Genomic DNA, 16,880 nt, shown 5'->3' on the forward strand with positions numbered 1-16,880 from the left:
ATCAAAGGGAATACGCTACTTGCCTACAAATTCTAGACTTGTTCTATAATTAGATGGTGAGCAGCACAATAACCAGGTCATAGTCTAAGGTTGTTTAAACTTTTCTTTTCCCCCAGGGTAAGGGTAAGAGCCACCGAAAGGAAAATAAATCTCTCCTCCCAGATTTTCACCTTGTGTTCAATGTGCGATACAGGAAAAGGAGAGTCAAGGCCCTTAAATCTAAATAATCTATGCCAATGTGGATAATTCTGACTTTAAAATAAACAATGACTTCCATCAGTAATGTATGGTCGGTCAGAGGTGTGACTCCCTACTAACCTTGCTATCAGGATTCTCCAGCTTACGTTACGGAGAAGGTTCAATAAGCCAGCATAGAAATAAATATAAAATGGATCCTAACGCATAAGGATGTCAGGTCATTTTATTTGGCCAAGTTTAAAAAATTGACACTAACAAGTAATCTGCATATTCAGAGCAGAAAAATCTTAATTTTCTTGCAATACGTGTGCATATAAATAATCCAAAACTGGATGTTACTGCCCTACTGTGTATTTCTCTTCCATCTGCCTATCTCCTTTTTTTATGAACGGGAGAAGGGAGAGATTATTTTACACATTTTCATTAAAAAGCCTGAGGTCAGATCACCTGGGGGGAGGGGCTGCTATTACCTGGGGCTTCCTACCCAGATCACTCTCCTAGGAAAAATGAGCCCCAAACACCATATTGTCGTAGACTAGTCTGTTTTTATTTACAATTTAAGATATAAATTAGTAAAGAATTCTTGTTAAACAACCAACAAAGATTGTATAACCAGCAATGTTCAAATAAAAACCAGGCAGAATTTATTTACAAAAAGTTTAGATTCCATTGCAATACAACTTGCATAAATTACTAGAAGCTTTATATCATTATAAAAATAAATATCAAATTTGTTTCCACTTCTTAAGTACTCAAGTTCTTCAATCACATTTTATTTCTACTGTGTACATCTTTTACAAATAAATTTTACAGTAAATCCTATCACACCTATAGAATATATACCGTGGCAATGAAGTGATCAATTCAAGATATCCTGAGAAAAAAGATTGTTTTCAGAAGTCACACATACATTGGGGAAGCTATACTATGCCAACAAATTCACGTTATGTCCAACAAAGGTCTGTTCGGTTAGAGTCTGTGGATCCTTCTCCTTTACAGCGGCACAAGATGCGGTCCGGGTTTAGAGATGTGTTTTTTATATCTGTATATTTATGAACTTGGGGAGAGAGAATGGCCTGCTGACTTTTTTTTTTTTCCAAAGCAATTGTGACACCTACCTGTGGACCAAGGAAAAAACCAAATCATCCCAAATCCTTCAGTTGCACCCCAACATCATCACAGTATAAAAACGAGTCGATCTGAAATGATTGTGCCTCTTTCCCGACATCATCCAGATCTGTAATTAGTGATTTTGCCTAGCTGTAAAGTAGGGACTTTTTTGAGATACTGCTGTGAGCCAGGTGAGCTGCAGGGTCCTATCTAGTCCATCTGGACACGGGGGCAGGCCTGATGAACGGCTAGCGCTTCTCGCGTCTCTTAGGCTTACTCTGCAAACATCACCTCTAAAGGGTCCTGATGCCCCGGGCTTCAGCAGCCCTAGCTCATCAAAGCCAGTGTCTATTACACGTCTAGTGTAGTAAAAAATGGTTCCAAACTGCATACAAATACCCCGATTTTAATAATGTATTTTTCAAAGAGAAAACAACAGCTGTGGCGCAATATACACGTTCCCGTTAAAGGAGTGATTTTTCACAGCAGAACTTGAGTGGGGAAAGAGGGACTCTAAGAAAACAGAATGGCTACTTTCCCACTTCAAGGAAAAAAAAAAACACCGAAGAACATTGCAACGCTCTGTCCTCAGACTCCACGACAAGAAGCAAGAGATACACAGTAAGCCAGTTGACAGTGCATTGGTGCCGGAGGCTCCCCAGGGTGGGAGGCAGCCCCAGGGTGCCCACTTACGTGCATTGCTGCGCAGGGCGCCTTCTATAGGTAGGGCTGAACGCCCCCACCAACCACGGTGCAGCCCTCACTGGCATCTGTCAGGGGAGGGGGCAGTTAGTCAGAACCTGACCCCGGAGCCATCTGTCTCGCAGACAGCTGCACACCCACCAGCCCGCACACCCATGCATGCTCGCTCCCTGAACGCACAACACAGTTTAGGGAAACCGTCTGAGCGGCCACTGTTGGAGACAGATCTGGGGCATGTTTCCTGTTCTCATTTTCTTTTCTTGTCTGAGCTCCTTCTGCAGGTCTTATCAACTCAGGCCTGGATCATGAGCCAGGGGAGCGGACACAGAGAGGGCAGGGGAGCGGCAGACTCCGGTCTTCTATTGGGAAGAACTAGCGCCTCTCAGAGTTACTACAACGTGGTGTTTCCTTCCAGCCAAAAGCAGGAGACTCAGCAGAGGCTCTCCTAGCGGAGAGCACACCAAAGCTTCTGCTCAATCTAGCGGGAGACAAGCTGTAATTTGCATTTTGTGACAATTTGTTTTTTGCGGAAACCAATCATGATAATAATACTAATCGTAACGATAATAGTAAGTTAAGTAACGTGTACGTAATAAAGGGCTAAGCCTTATTGCAAGGCAAGGGTCGCCCTGCCCTCTCCTCCCCTTTTCAGGGCCACCGCCGCCCCCTTCACCGCCCCTAACTTCTGGTCCGAGTGGCGCCTTTCGCAACAAAGGCTCCCCGGGCCAGGCCCAAGGGGTCCCCGGGCCCCGACGCGGCCGTTCTCGGAACTGCTGACTAATCGGAGCCGCCCGCTCCCCTCCCCGGAGGCCCCGCGCGCCGCAGCCGCCTACCTTTCTTGGGCTCGTAGCCGCCGCCCGGGGGCCGGTAGTGGGGCTCCAGCGGGTGCGCGGCCGCCTTGCCCGCGTCGCTGGCCGCCTTGGGCGCGGAGTGCAGCGCCTCTCCGGGGGCCGCGGCCGCCGAGCTGTACCGCAGGAGGCCCTGGCCCTGCAGCGCCGCGTTCAAGTTCCCGTAGTTTGTGTAGTTGCCGTAGAAGGGCGCCGTGTAGTAGAGGTGGCGGCCGAGCAGCGGCGAGGCGGGGTAGGGCGAGCCGCCCGGCGGCGCCCCGGAGGAGGCGGGCGCGGCGGCCGCGGGCAGCCCCGGCGGCGCGCAGCCCGGGCCCAGGCTTGGCTGCTTGAGGTCCGACGTGGCGATCTCGGCCAGAGACCACAGCTTGGGCTTGCTGGCGGGGGGCGGCGCGCCCGGCGACGTCCGGCTGCCCAGGGGCATCTTGCCGCCGCCGCCAGCGCGAGGCGCGGCCTCCGGCGGGGGGCTCAGCAGCGGCGCCTCCACGCCGGTGAGGGGTGACGAGGTCACGGGCTTGGGCGGCGCCAGGTCCCGCTCGCCCTCGTCCTCGTCCTCGTCGTCGTCCTCCAGGTCGTCGTACTTATCCTTGCACTCCGAGCCCGACTCGCACAGGGGGTCCCCGGCCCGGCACGGCAGCTTCTCCCCGTCCGACTCGGCTGAGCACGAGTGGTCCGTGAGCGAGTCGACGTGCAGGCTGATCCCTGCAGGGGCGCGGGCAGGGCTGTGGGACGCGGCGACGCGCCGGCCCGGGCGCCCTCCTCCCCACGTGATCTCCCACCTCCACCCCAGCCCGGCCACGTCCTAGGGGAGCACAGCCTCCCCAGGAAGTGCCCGAGGACCGACTCGGTCGGCCCCCCGCGCACCTGGGGGCGGCGGGCAGCGCCTTCCCCGACCTCGGCTCTGCGCCCGCCTGGGAAGAAAGCTCCCCCTAAGACCTCGCGCCAGCCGCGGCCCCGCTCACCTTCGTCCTCCGCCGACGTCTCCGTGCCCTCCTGCGCCTTGTCGGGACTCTCCCCCTTGCTCCTTGCAGCGTCGCCCTCGTCCTCGTCCTCGTCCTCGCTTTTGTTTCTCGGGGCCCACGTCATCTTGTTCTCCTTCTTGAGGCGCCGGCGCGCATTGGCGAACCAGGTGGAGACCTGCGTGAGGGTCATCTTGGTGATGATGGCCAGCATGATCTTCTCGCCCTTGGTGGGGTAGGGGTTCTTGCGGTGCTCGTTGAGCCAGGCCTTGAGCGTGGCCGTGGCGTCCCGCGTGGCGTTCTTGCGGTACGCCGGGTCGTTGAGCTGGTACGGGTAGGCCGCGCTGCCGTACGGGTGGTAGCTGATGGCGCCCGTCATGCCGGTCGTGTGGGCGTCGTAGGGCGCGCCCTGGAACCAACGAGAGCCGGGTTAGCGGGGTGCGCGGGAGCCTGGCCCTCGTCGGCCCAAACGTGACCCCTCCGCCCTCCCAATGCCGCCTTTTCCAGGGTGAGTCCCGCGCTGGAGCCTTATTTCCCGCAGCAAATGAGCAGAAAAAAACGCAGCGCATAATTTAAAACAGGCTGCTAATCACGAAAACGCTGCAGTTCTAATCTCGAATTTTTGAACTATTTCACTTTCCTAAAATGACGTATCTTCCCCCCAAATATCCCTGAGCTGCGGGCACAGATGTACCCAAACATGCACGCACACGGACCCGCAGGTACTTTCTTGATATCTAAATTTCTCTGGCTGGCTCCCCCTACTCCCCCTTCCCCGCCCTTATATGGTTAAAAAACCACCCCGGAGCCCCCGCTCCGCTATTCACCGCTCTAAAGCTCCGCAAATCCAATTTGCAACTCAGAAGCCAGTCACCGTTTCGAATTCTTCAAATACGCGGTAATTAGCATTTTAATTCAGCCTTTAACGTTTAAATTCGAGACATTTGCAGCCTCCGCCAAGGCCCCAGCTCCGACGTCGCTGCCCCCGAATTCCACCGAGGGCGGGCCCTGGCGACAACAGCCCCCTCCCCGTCACGGCCTCAATCGCCCGAAACGGGCGTCACCGCCAACGGGCCGGGCCCAGCTGCGGAGCCGGAGGCGAGCGGGCCGACCCCAGGTCGGGGAAGCAGGGGCTACTCTCCGCACGCAGGGCTGAGGCGGCAGTTAGGGTTGCCGCACGCCCGCCGACACGTTTTTGGAAAGCACGGCCTTGTGCGACAGATAAAGGCCAAGATCCTGTCGCGCCCGGCAGGGCCCCTGAGCTGCCGCCGAGGCTCCGCTCCCTCCCCCCGACCCGGTGACCCCCAAGCCCTGCAAGCGAACCCAAAGCGCCCGGCAGTCGCCCCGGAGGCCCCAGGGGCGCCGAGCCTCGCTCCCCGGGCCGAGAGAAGCGAGCTCCCGGCCCGCTCTGCACTCATCGCCCGGCTTTGGCGCGTGAACGAAGGACAACCCAGCACAGATGCCCGACCCCAGCGGTGTCGCACTTTTCAGGCTCTTTGGGAACATCACCCCGAGAGCCAAGGGGAAGCGGCGCGGACCTCCGGTCTGAGGGACGTCTCCAGCGGGCCGCGCTGCCTCTCTCTCCGGCCTCCTGTCCCGCCCGCGGCGCGGCGGCCCGCGTCCGCGACTCCGAGCCACCGCCCACGGCACTTTCCCCGCGCCCTCGCGCCCCGATCGCGGTCCCGGCGCCCGGGCGTCCCGCGTCCCCTCCCACCCGCCTGCGCGCCGTTACCATGTAGGACGGGAAGCCGGCGGCGGCGGCGGCGGCGTCGGCCGAGTACTGCAGCGGGCTGCCGAAGCCGGTGGCCGCCTGCGCCGTGAAGGCCGCGGAGCCCGGGTAAGGGCTGAACGCCGAGCCCGACGCCGAGCGAGCCAGCTCCTCGCTGCGCGGCGCCGCCAGCGCCGACGCGCCGTACGCCGGGCACGAGTAGAGCGCCAGCGAGCCGGGCGCCTGGTACAGGTAGCCCTGCGGGTAGGACATGGTGGGCGCGGGGCACGGGGCCCGCGTCACGCCGAGCAGCGGGCAAGGCGCGCGGCGCCCTCCATCCACGCCCGGCCGGGGCGCGGCGCGGCGGCGGGCGCGGGGGCCCCGGGCCGAGGCAGGCCGGCCCGCGCACTAGCCCGGGAGGCCCGCGGGCCGCGGGAGCGGCGGGGCGGCGGCGGCGGCGGCGGCGGCGGCGGCGGCGGCAGCGCGGAGCCGGTGGGCGCAGCCGCGCGCCAGGCCGGCGGTCGGGGTTTGGGGGAGTCTGGAGTCGGGAGTGAGGAGTTGAGGAAGGAGCGCTCGAGTTTCCGAGGGACATTGGAACGCGAAGCTGTCCGTCACGCGCTCATCTGCATATTCGGGCGCCCGCCCCCTCCCCTGCTCCGCCCGCTCCGCCCGCTCCGCCCGCTCCCGCTGCCAGGCCGCGGCCGGGGGAGGGGCGGGGAGGGGAGGGCGGAGGAGGAGGCGGGCGGGCGGGGGAGAAGGAGGGAGGGACGCGCAGGCTTTTGTGGCGCAGCCGCCTCCCGCGCAGCACCAGCCCGCGGCCCGCGGCCCCGCAGCCTGGCCGGGCCGAACAGCTCGCCCCGGTGCGCACCCCCTCCCACTCGCACGTACTCCCAGCGCCCCCTCCCCAGCCCGCCAGCCGGCAACCCCATCCCTCCCAAGCCAGCTCCCCCTCGCCGCCCCAGTCACCTTCCTCAACGCCCCCCCCCAAAGCCCCTGCTCCACCCCCCGGTCGGCCCGCAAGGACTAGGCAGAGGCCGCCCGCAATCGGGCCGGTCTGGTCCACTTGGGGGACGAGCTGTACTCGTCCCCTCTGCGCCACGAAGAGGCAGGCCCAGGTGACTGCGCGCGTGACTCCGGGCTCCGGGCCGGGAGCCGGGGGCGAAGGGAGGGCGGGATGGGAGCGCCCGTGGCCCAGGTCCTCCTGGGGGTGGCGTGCGCGGCTCTCCCTTCCACCTTCCTCCGTCGACTCTGCCTCACCGCGTGTGAGGCTCCCGCGTGGCCTCGAGTCTGGTCGCCTGCCCCGCGCCTCCCAGCGCGTCCCTGCGGGACCCGGATGCGGGTCCTTGACTGCGAACTGCCAGGAGGGCCCAGAGGTGAGCTTTGTGCCCCGAAGTCCAGAGTGCTAGGACTTTGCGCTGTTGAGCATGTTCTGAGACACGCCGCCAGTGTTTCTCCCGTGAAGATGCCACCCCGAAAGGTTTTATTTGATTTTATTTTAATAAGTTGACGCCTCTTTCGGACAAGTGTCGTAAAGCATTCGCGAGAATGCCTGTCACCGGACAGCCCGCCTCTGGCACGACGTGAAGCCTCGCTGTCCCTTGGGAAGGAAGGAGAAAGAGGCTGCGGGCACGGACGCCGTCAGCAGCACAGGTAGCTCAGGTAACTTGCGGCTCCGGAGGTGCCTCTCGGGCCCAGAGGCAAGATGCTTAGTGAGGAGCCCTGGGACCCCCGCCCCAGAATACCTTTCACTCCTCAACCCTTCTCCATCCCCCCCCCACCTGGGCCCGAGGATGTGGGCGCCTGTGACAAGGGAGGGTGGTCGCCGATGGGGGGCGCTCAGGAGGTCCAGGGGGTGTAGGTGTGTCCTGGACAGGGACGCCCACCCAACAGGTGCCTGTTCCTGGGAGGCCCTCTCGGGTGGGTTACCTGTAAGGTGAAATTGCTGCAGCGGGGAGCTCAGGCCTGCAGCACTCCCTCCCGGACGCCTCCCCGCACCCTGCCCCGCCAGCCCTGTTACGGACTTATGTCGAGGTCCTGCTGGTGCTCCCCGGGCAAGGCTGTGGCATGGGCATCTAGAGGCTCCAGCCCAGGCCTGTTCACAAGCGGAACCTTCAAGACACAGTGAAGCTGCGTTTGTCTTTCTCTAGGTCCGAGGGAACCAGTTGCAAACCGAGGTGTTGGGCTTGGGAAGAACCCATTCTCCTTGGCCTGCAGGCATGCGACTCCTAGTAGATGCATGTTACCACCAGCCCCCACCAGTCTTCCCACCCCTGCCTCCCCAGTGTTCCCCCCTTCCTAAAAACCAGCCCCTGCATCCACTATACTTCAACTTCCACACCACCCCCAAACACACCACTTCTCCCACACTGGGCTACTTGGAGGACCTAGCCCAGCAGTTTCAACAATGCTGCCACCCCAGGAGGGCTGTCCTAATTCAGTGCAGGGCAGACACTTTACACCGATTATTGTAGTGTCAAAGGAAAGAGAAAAGTAGTGGGGGGGGGGTACTCCAGTCCCCTGGAACATACCATTGACAGGATCTATGATATTTTTGGTCTTCCCAAGAGAGGACTGGGTCAGGTAGAGGCCATAAATGAGAGTCACACACATTGAATGACAAACATAAACAGCAACAGATCAGATTGCAGGCTTTTGGGTTCGCTTTCAATTAGATAGTTTAAGTGAAAAAAATCAGGTCTAATTTTTATCTGCAAGGATGACTGGCCTCCAGTATTTCCATTTCTAAAGGCCAGTTCCTGCTGTGTTTCATTAGCATTTGGGGCTCGCCCCCTCACCCTCCCTCTCTCTCCCTCCACCCCCCTTGGGCCTGATCTCTGCCAGGGGCAGAAAAGAAAACATTGAATTATTACAAAAACATCCCCAGTTTGGAGCAGGAGCGTATGCTCCGGATACACTCGATTTTGACATCAATTAAGTATATAAGCAGACAAGCCCACGTGGCTTTGGAGGGGCTCGAGCCGCCCTGGGTGCATCTGCACAAACGCTGTCTCCTCTTCCCCTCTTTAGCTCGTGCTGCTGATTCTAAAGACAGCCTCTTCCTCGAGTGTATTTTCCCCCAGCAATTACACTCCTCCACTGAAATCTAAATTTTCCATCCTGCTGCCTGCTACTAATAAAAACCGTCTACCTTGCCTTATTAAACAGTGGAATCGCACTACATGCCGTGTTTATTGCTAGGGACTGTGGCAAATTAAAATGCCTACACAGAGACATTAGAACTTAACGCTCCGCATTGTTACTGGAATATATAAACTCCGTTTCACTTTAAAGCTCCCTGATTTTTTAAAATCACTTTTCCTTTTCTTAAAGTTGGCTTAGTCTTCTAAAATAAATCAATGGGAAAAACAGGCTACAAGTGCGGAGGCTCGACGCGGTGGCTCCGCACGCGGCCGCCTGCGAGGGTGGCCTGGCTTGGCTCGAACTCCGTCTCCGGTGACCGCGGAGAGCGCAGGCCGCGCGGGGAGCGAGCCGCTGCGGCGCGGGCCCCATGGCCGCCTCTCCGGGACGGCAGGGACTGGGATGCTCAGCCCACGCGCGACGGGTGTCCAGGCTAGCGCGCCGCCCTTGTTTTCGGTTGCCGTCCGAGCTGGAACGGCGGAGAACGGCCGGCGCGCAGGAAAACTGGAGAGCTGCTTTGCAATCGCGATCACTTTGTAACAATTACAGGGACAACGCGCGGTTTCAGGCTTGCGGTGGGTCCTCCCCCTCTCCCCTGTGTGCCTTTGTAAAAATAAGTGAATACTGTCACAGCTTTGCTTCTTGTCCTCACAGCGGCCGATGCATTTAGAACGAGTCGGCGCGGACATGCCCGTTTCAGGGAGCCGGGGATTCCTGCGAGGCTGAGCGGGGAGAAATGCCTGGAACGCGGGCTTGGGCCCGAGGGTCTCTCTCCGGAAAGCGGCTGGCTGCGCAGGCCGAGGCGCCTCGAAGACACGGTCCGTCCTGGGCTCTCGGGCGCGGGGGAGGCCGGGGAGCGACGCGGGCCCTAAAGTCGTGCGTGCGGGCGGCGAGGGGGCGCTGTGGCCCGCGACTGCGGCCTCGTCCCTGCAGCGGTGGCCCTGGTGCTGTCCCCGGCCACTGATGGGCGGTGGGCGCCCTAGCCCTGGCCCGACCTACCTCTTCCCACGTCGGTTTAATTTGGGGAAGAAGGAAAATTATGCCGCGGCACTTTAATAAAACCAAAGCCACGCAGGAACTTATTCTCATGCTGTTTTATTACTCTGGTAATCCGCGCAGTTTGTAAAGAGTTTGGTGGGAAAAGAGCCACCATTGGAATGCGTAATTTTTTTTTTTTATTGGGGGCGTTCAATTAAGATTAAATACACACATTTTACATGGGTCCCCCTTAATGCAGTAACTTTTACAATGTAAGGAGTTTCGGTGTATCAGAGCACTTTCCCATTGGATTCCTAATCAAGGATCCCTCTTGTCCCAGCACTTCCTGGGATCCTGGAGCGAGTGCAGCAAGAACGAGTACAGGGTCATGAAGTTTGTTTCTGCAATATCCTTTGTTTCTCTCTCTCCCTGTTGTTTGCAAACCGAAATATGCTGCCATATACTGTAAGTGCAACTCAAAATGAAACGTAAATATCCCTCTAGCGCAGTGACAACCCTCTCGGTTTGCTTCGAGCACGTCTGATTGGATTTCAGATGCAACGGTATTCTGAGGTTCTCCAACCCGTTTCGGAGGCTGAGACAGATCCCTGGAAAGCAAGCGCGCAGGAGAACCCTTAGCAGGCAGAGAGGTCCCCGCCACCCCCGGCCTGGAGCTGCCTCGAGCCTCGCAGGAGATGACCCGAGATGGCAGTCTCTAGAAACCAGCGGGCAACCCCTGGGGTCGGGACCCCAGGACCGAGGGCACTCTTCTCTGACTTTCTAAGAACCGCATTTTGGGCTACCTGGCTCTTCCCTACGTAACTGACTCTTGAGCTCTCAGTGCCTGCGAGGTCTCTTCCTTGCTGCCTCGTCCCTCCCTGTTTCCTTTAGTGGGCAGCAAAGTGTCCATCCTCTCCTTGGCGCCCCGCCTCCGACGTGCTTCCTGAGGGTCTCTCCCCATTTCTCCGCATCTTGCCGACCCGGTGTCTGCCCACTCCACCCTCCCTGCTCTCCCCGCTCCTCTCCCGCCCCTCCTGGTCCTGGCGCGCAGCCCCTAGGGCCTGGGGGGGGGGGAGCCCCGCGCCTGGTGAGGGAGGAGAGAGGAGGCGACGCGCAGTAATGCACGGGACTGAGTTCCATTTCGGGAGACCCGTTTCGGGAGCAGTCTTGGTTGGCCGGCGACTGCGGGAAGGAGAAAGGTCGGAAAGCCCGCCTTTGTGCCCTCCCCGAGCGCTGGCAGGCAGACCCCGACCCCGCACCCGGCGGCGGACACACGCACGCGCACACTCGCGCTGCCCGAGAGGCCCGAGAGGCCCGCGCCGGCTCTTCGGCGCAAGGGGAACAGATGAGCAGTTGTTGGCTTGGGTTTTGTTGTGTTGTGCTTTTGGTTTTAGGTGTTTTTTTTGTTTGTTTTTTATTTTTATTTTTTTTAATGTTTCCGCAAGACAGTATTTGGAAGAACTTAGCTCACCTTCCTCCTCGCCCCTGCGGCAGCTGTTCCCTGCTTTGTCACCGCTGTAACAACGGAGCGCACCTCCGTGGCGTCCGCGGCGGCGCGTGCGGCGGGGAGCGCGCCCACGACAGTGCGGAGCCCGCGGGAGTCACCTCCGGGCGGGCGGGAGCAGGTCGGACTCCGCTCCCAAGAATACACTGGCGAGGGAAGATTTTCTGCAGTCTTTTGACAATTACTTTTAGCCAACAAGAGAAGCTCGGGAGAGCATTTGTCCGGGGCCATGTTGCAGATCTTTTGGCTCATCTTACTTCGGTGTGTACCCCCAAACAGCTCGACCAGACCGCTAATTGGGGGGGCACATGGCACGCGCAATGGCGTGCCTGTCCCCTACCAAGCCCTCTCGCAGGCCACGACACACCTGGCATTGCTTAGGTAGGGAAGGGAGGAGGGTTTTGTTTTGTTTGGTTTTCCCTTTTCAAAAACTGGAGAGAATGAAGAAGCATCAATTTGACAAATTGCGTTAAAAGTAAAAACAAAAACAACTTCAGTTGGACAGCATGTAAATGGCTGACACCCACCAGGGAGAAGATATCTGAAGCACTGTAAATATGGGAAACACTGCTATACAGAATCAGGAAGAATTCTGACAGTCAATGGGTGAAGACGAGCCATTCGGTGGGAAAATGGGCGGGAGATAGGAACAGACTCTGCACAGAGAAGATCCGAAAAAGCGCAAAGATGCCCCAGCTGCCTAGAGATGGGGAGGTCAGACAGTGGAGCAGATGGGACTTTCCATCCACTGGATGACACCAAACTAGGCCCAGAGGGTGCAGACAGGGAGCACTCCCTCATTGATGTGCTAGTTGGAATTACTGCAAAGAAACTAGGGAGATGTTTGGCAGCATCTGGGAGAGCAGGAGATGCCCACTCCGTCTCAACTGCAATCCCTTGCTTCCCTGTCCACCACAGAGAGAATCTCCAGGAGGCCCTGCGGCATTGTTTGCAAAGTGCAAGACTAGAAACCCCAAATCGCAATCAGTACAGGCCTGGATAAAGAATTTGTGGCATATTTCACGGAATAGAATGTTCCCCAGGGATGAATGTGAATGAAGGTAGTTCTCCTTGTATCAACATGAATAAGTCCTGAAAGTATAAAGCTGAGTGAAGAAAAATAATAACTAAAAAGAAAAAGGATACAGGCAAGATGACACTGAGGGTGGACGTTTACAACCAACCACATTCAGTGCTATTTACAGGCAGGGCTGGGCGGCAGCCGGGTGGGAAGGAAGGTCTCCACTCCACTGCAGGGCACACCCGCCCAGTACCTCTGAAGAGGGGCAGTGGGCCTGGGAGGCGGGCCCGGCACTATTAGTGATGTTTTATTTCTGAAAAATATATCTGTTGTAAATGTCACAAATGTCACAAAATGTTAATGATTAAAAAAAATGTTAATGATTATTAACTTGGGATGATCGTTCCATGCAATGATATTACTCTGTACATTTTTATTGTGTGAAAATATTTTGTTTTGAAAATTAAAATGAAAATAAGAATTAGCATTTTAAAAAATGTTATAGCACAGAAGTATAATTTGCTAATTTCATTGTTTATTTAAAAAAATTCTTAAAAACTTACATCCTTCATGTCTTTTTTCCTCTCTCCATTTCCCTACCCTTCAGAAAAAATTAAAAAACCAAAAAACAATGTCTTGGGTTTGCAGTGTAGACCTTTAAATGGATTGTCACCTGGGTGTATGTTTTTGTGCAATTATCCAGAGCATGGCAGGGGGACAGGCTTCTTGGGCAACAACCTCCCCAGGAGCCCTGTGTCCTCCGTCTGGGATCTGCAGAACCACTGCCTCATTCTGTGGGAGGCAGGGCCTGGCCCCTGGCTTTCTTCATGGTCATGGGCACCAAGGCCTCCTGAAGGAAAGGACAGCACCCAGTGCAGCCTGGCTGCCCACCGGCCACCTGCATGCTTCTATAGGGAGAGGCATGCCTTTACACTGTGTGGAATTCTGCATCTTCTCTTGATGTCACAGTGAACATATTTTAGAAATTCAAATCAAGATTCGAGAGAGAGGGGCTGGGGGGGGCAGCAGTTTGGGGGAAGGCAGAGTGCAGCCTCATAAGGAAAAGGGAAGAGAGTCAGTGCCCAGGGAGAAGGTGCGTGCTCTGGCAAGCTGTGGCTGCTCAGGCACCTCCTCACTCCTGAAGGAGAGCTCCTGCCTTTCTGGGCCTAAAGTCTTTCGAGAAAGGACTCCCTCTCACCACTGCAGCCAGAGGGATCTGGATCTTCAGATACAAGTCGGCTTAAAGCCCTTGCTCAGTGGGAGAGGCTATGAGGCCAGGTCCTTTGGCCTGGCCTGGTCAGTGATTACAGTGGTCTGCAAATACCATTCTGTTCCTCAGCCGGTTCTGAGCCAGGCCAGGAGGAGGGCATTATTTCCTGGGAGCCACCGGGCTTCCAAAAGCTTCCCTGTGCCAACATGGCCCAAAGCCCTTTGGAACTTGCTTCTGCCCACAGCTGTAGGCTGGCAGCCCCCTTGCTCTCTGCTCCAAGCACCCTGGCCCACTCACCTTTCTGTCTGCAGCCACACTCCCTCCCACATCGGGCCTCTACAGACTGCTTCACCCCATAAGTCTCCTCCCCATGGTTCTCATTCACCTCTTCTCCTTGGGAGCTGCTGGTGTTCCAGTATGTTGGCTCTCTGACCTCATTCCCACCCACCCCCCAAGCCTGGGAAAGTCATGAGCAGGAAACAAGTATTGATGAAATGGATGAATGAATGGCTCACTCCTGGTTATTCATTTTTACTTCTAAAAGGCACAGCAAGGAGTTGAGGGAGATAAACAGAAAACTGACCCAGACACTTGCTTACATTTCACCACTGCTCCCCCCTTGGAGATTCCACTGCACCTGAGCATGGTGGAGCGCAGGCAATGGGGGAAGATCTGGTGACTCCTCAGGAGCCCTGGCTCTCTGATAGAAGACATGATCAATTTTGGATGTTAAACTTGAGGACCTAATATATACTCACATTTAAAATAGCATTGAGTTTTACAAAAATTCCTGAATTAGCAATCAGCCCAAACCTCACATTCCTTGAGGAAAGTGGGCATGCGTTTTTAGTTTTGCATCCCAAATGATCTGTGCAGTCCCAGCGCATAGCAGGTGCTCACAATGATTAGTTGGGCAACTGAATGAATGAGCGTTGACATTTGGGAAAAGGAAACTTGAACATAAGCAAACTGAACGTTGGCGGTATTTTTACATAAAATATCCAGGGTGGGTAGGAGCTACAGTATTTAAACAATTAATTTGATCGCAGCAAGATTTTTGTAGATACAGGCAAACCAATTCTAACATTTATTTTTAAAGTCATGGTCATTAGTATAGCTAACATGATTTTGACAAAGAATAAAGTGGGAGGAATCAGCCTACTTGATTTCCAGACACTACATGGCTACAGGAGTCGAGTAGGTGCTGCTGGTAGAGGAATAGACAGGTAGATCATTGGAGCGGAGTCAAGAGCCCGGAGACAGATCCGCACAAATATGCCTGATCTATTTTGATGAAGATGCAAAATAATTCAATGGAGGAAATTTAGTCTTTCCGACAAATGGTGTGAGCGTAATTGTACATCCCCAGCAAAACATCAACAGAAAACATGGCAACCCAACTCTCACACCTTATACGATAATTAACTAAAAATGGATCACTGACTTAAATGTAACTGTAAGACCTTTAGAAAAATATAGAAGAAAATCTTTAAGATCTAGGGCTAGGCAATGAAGTCTTAGGCCAGACACCAAAAGCACATCCGTAAAAGGAAAATTTGATTAATCGAACTTCATCCAAATTCAAACTTTTTGTTCTGTGAAAGATACATTTATTTATTTATTTATTTATTTACTTACTTACTTATTTTTGTGAGAGTTACTTTTAAAAAGAATGCAAAGATGAGATGCAGACTGGGGGAAATATTTGTGAACCATATATCCAACAAAGGACTAGTATCTAGAATATATAAAGAATACTAAAAAAAAAAAAAGCAAGAAAAAGAAAACAATGACAGAAGACAATCAATTAGAATTTGGACAAAAGACACAAAAAGACATTTCACTAAAGAGGATATACAAAAGACAAATAAGCACATGAAAAGATATTCATCATCATCAGCCACCAAGGAAATGCAAATTAAAACCACAATGGGAATGCATGCACCCATCCGAATGGCTAAAATAAATAAAAGAGTGACCACCTCAACTGCTGGTGACCATGTGGAGAAATTGGATCATTCTCACATTGTTGGTGGGAATAGAAAAGGGTACATTCACTCTGGAAAACATTTTGGCAGTTTCTTATAAAACTAAACTTGAAACTACCACGAAGTCTAGCAATTGCATTCTTGGGCATTGGTCCCAGAGAAACAGAAACTTATGTTCACACAAACCTCTGCACACGGATGTTCATAGCAGCTTTATTTGTAATAGAAACTGGAAGCAGCCCAGATGTCCTTCCGTGGCCGAAGGGTTGAGGTACTACTCAGCAATGCGCAAAGTGACCTGTGGGTCCACATGGCGACCTGGGTGCATCTCCAGAGAATTAGGCGGATGGACCAAAGCCAATCCCAAAGATGATTTACTGCATGATACATAGAATTTAAATTAAAAATGTATCGAGACCTTTTTGAATTAGAAGATCTTAGAAGTGGGGATCAGTTTGGTGGCTGCCATCACTTGGGGACGAGGGTGGGGGAGGTGAGGGAAGTGGGCGTGTTTATGAAAGTGGAAGGGAAGCACCCTTCAAGTGATGGCAGTGTTCAGACCACGTGCAGTTCAGAGACCCTAAGGGACACACAGAGCCTGACAGCTGAAGACGATGTGAGGTCCGTATTATGCGCAGTCCCTTCTGAGCACAGTGAGGACAGGCCATAAGACCACACCCTTCTGGGGACACGGAGGCGGGAGCAGCGTCATGCACGCTGGATGGACACAGTGGAGGACACAGTGTGACGGTAACTCTGGAGAACCTGGAGGACACAGTGATGACGGTAACTCTAAGAGGGGACATTGCTGCGTTGTTCTTTTACTTTAAGGGACGCCTAGTGGGGAAGATCTGTAACATTACCAGGGGGTAAAAATCGGTTCTACAAACTACAAAATTTGGCCGGACTTTTGTTCATTTGTTTTTTTAAAAAATGCTATTATTGTGTGCAGAAAGATTTGTCAGGATAGAAACAGATTTCCAAGTAGTTATTTATGAGGAGTGAAATCTGTAGCAGGAAGAGGGAAAAAATTTACATTTTGTCACTTATGTATTTTTTTTTTACCTTTTCATATGTATTTGGTGATTTTAAAGTTATTTATGAAAACGATGAATCGGGTATGTACTATAATGGAACAAGAAGAAGAGCAAGTCGTTGTATTTGTTATCTTGTGAAATCTCTGACTTTTCCAGATTTTTATATGACTCTCTGAGAAACATATTTATGGTTAACTTTTATATATAGATTTTGAAATAAGGTAGACAATCAATTACATCTCAGATAAGCACACACATATTTCTAATTTATATTTAGCATCAAAATATTTTTATTTATATCTCTCCCCATATATTGAAAGTCTTGTTTCCTTCACCATTGTATATTTATTTACTTGATTTATCTTAAAATATACATAAAAAGTTTCAAAGCTATATCAACATTACTAATAACAATAAACTCATTGTGTACAGTTTTTTCCTTTGCAAATCTTTTTGTATCTGGAAGATATCACATTCAGGAT

General features: G+C 53.9%; 1 protein-coding gene and 1 long non-coding RNA gene across 3 annotated transcripts; one reads left to right on the top strand and one right to left on the bottom strand.

The window, feature by feature from the left end:
- Positions 1–723: 723 nt before the first annotated feature.
- On the bottom strand, positions 724–5,960 carry IRX2 (iroquois homeobox 2). Its single transcript, XM_036081160.2, has 5 exons — positions 5,547–5,960; positions 3,818–4,223; positions 2,844–3,557; positions 2,002–2,078; positions 724–1,316 (listed from the first exon to the last, which is right to left on the bottom strand). The coding sequence occupies exons 1-4, from the start codon at positions 5,793–5,795 to the stop codon at positions 2,026–2,028; spliced, it is 1,422 nt and encodes a 473-aa protein (XP_035937053.1). The 5' UTR covers positions 5,796–5,960; the 3' UTR covers positions 724–1,316; positions 2,002–2,025.
- A 64-nt stretch (positions 5,961–6,024) lies between these two features.
- Positions 6,025–9,738, top strand: LOC118528662 (uncharacterized). 2 transcript variants are annotated; one of them, XR_013445465.1, is made up of 3 exons: positions 6,025–6,637; positions 7,026–7,181; positions 9,315–9,738. It is a non-coding gene; the product is annotated as an uncharacterized LOC118528662 (long non-coding RNA). The 2 variants fall into 2 exon arrangements; XR_013445464.1 differs by lacking the exon at positions 6,025–6,637 and adding an exon at positions 6,648–6,895.
- The last annotated feature ends 7,142 nt before the right edge of the window (positions 9,739–16,880 follow it).

This window comes from Halichoerus grypus, chromosome 2 (assembly GCF_964656455.1).
Source record: "Halichoerus grypus chromosome 2, mHalGry1.hap1.1, whole genome shotgun sequence".
NCBI lineage: Eukaryota > Metazoa > Chordata > Mammalia > Carnivora > Phocidae > Halichoerus > Halichoerus grypus.

What these genes read in the sequence shown, in the direction of transcription:
- IRX2 (XM_036081160.2), bottom strand. Translation starts at nt 5,795, where the DNA reads ATGTCCTACCCGCAGGGCTACCTGTACCAGGCGCCCGGCTCGCTGGCG. An exon ending in GACGTCGGCGGAGGACGAAG is followed by an intron (nt 3,558 to 3,817) that starts GTGAGCGGGGCC and finishes GCGCCCCTGCAG; the next exon opens with GGATCAGCCTGCACGTCGAC. An exon ending in CGGCTACGAGCCCAAGAAAG is followed by an intron (nt 2,079 to 2,843) that starts GTAGGCGGCTGC and finishes CTCCCCTGACAG; the next exon opens with ATGCCAGTGAGGGCTGCACC.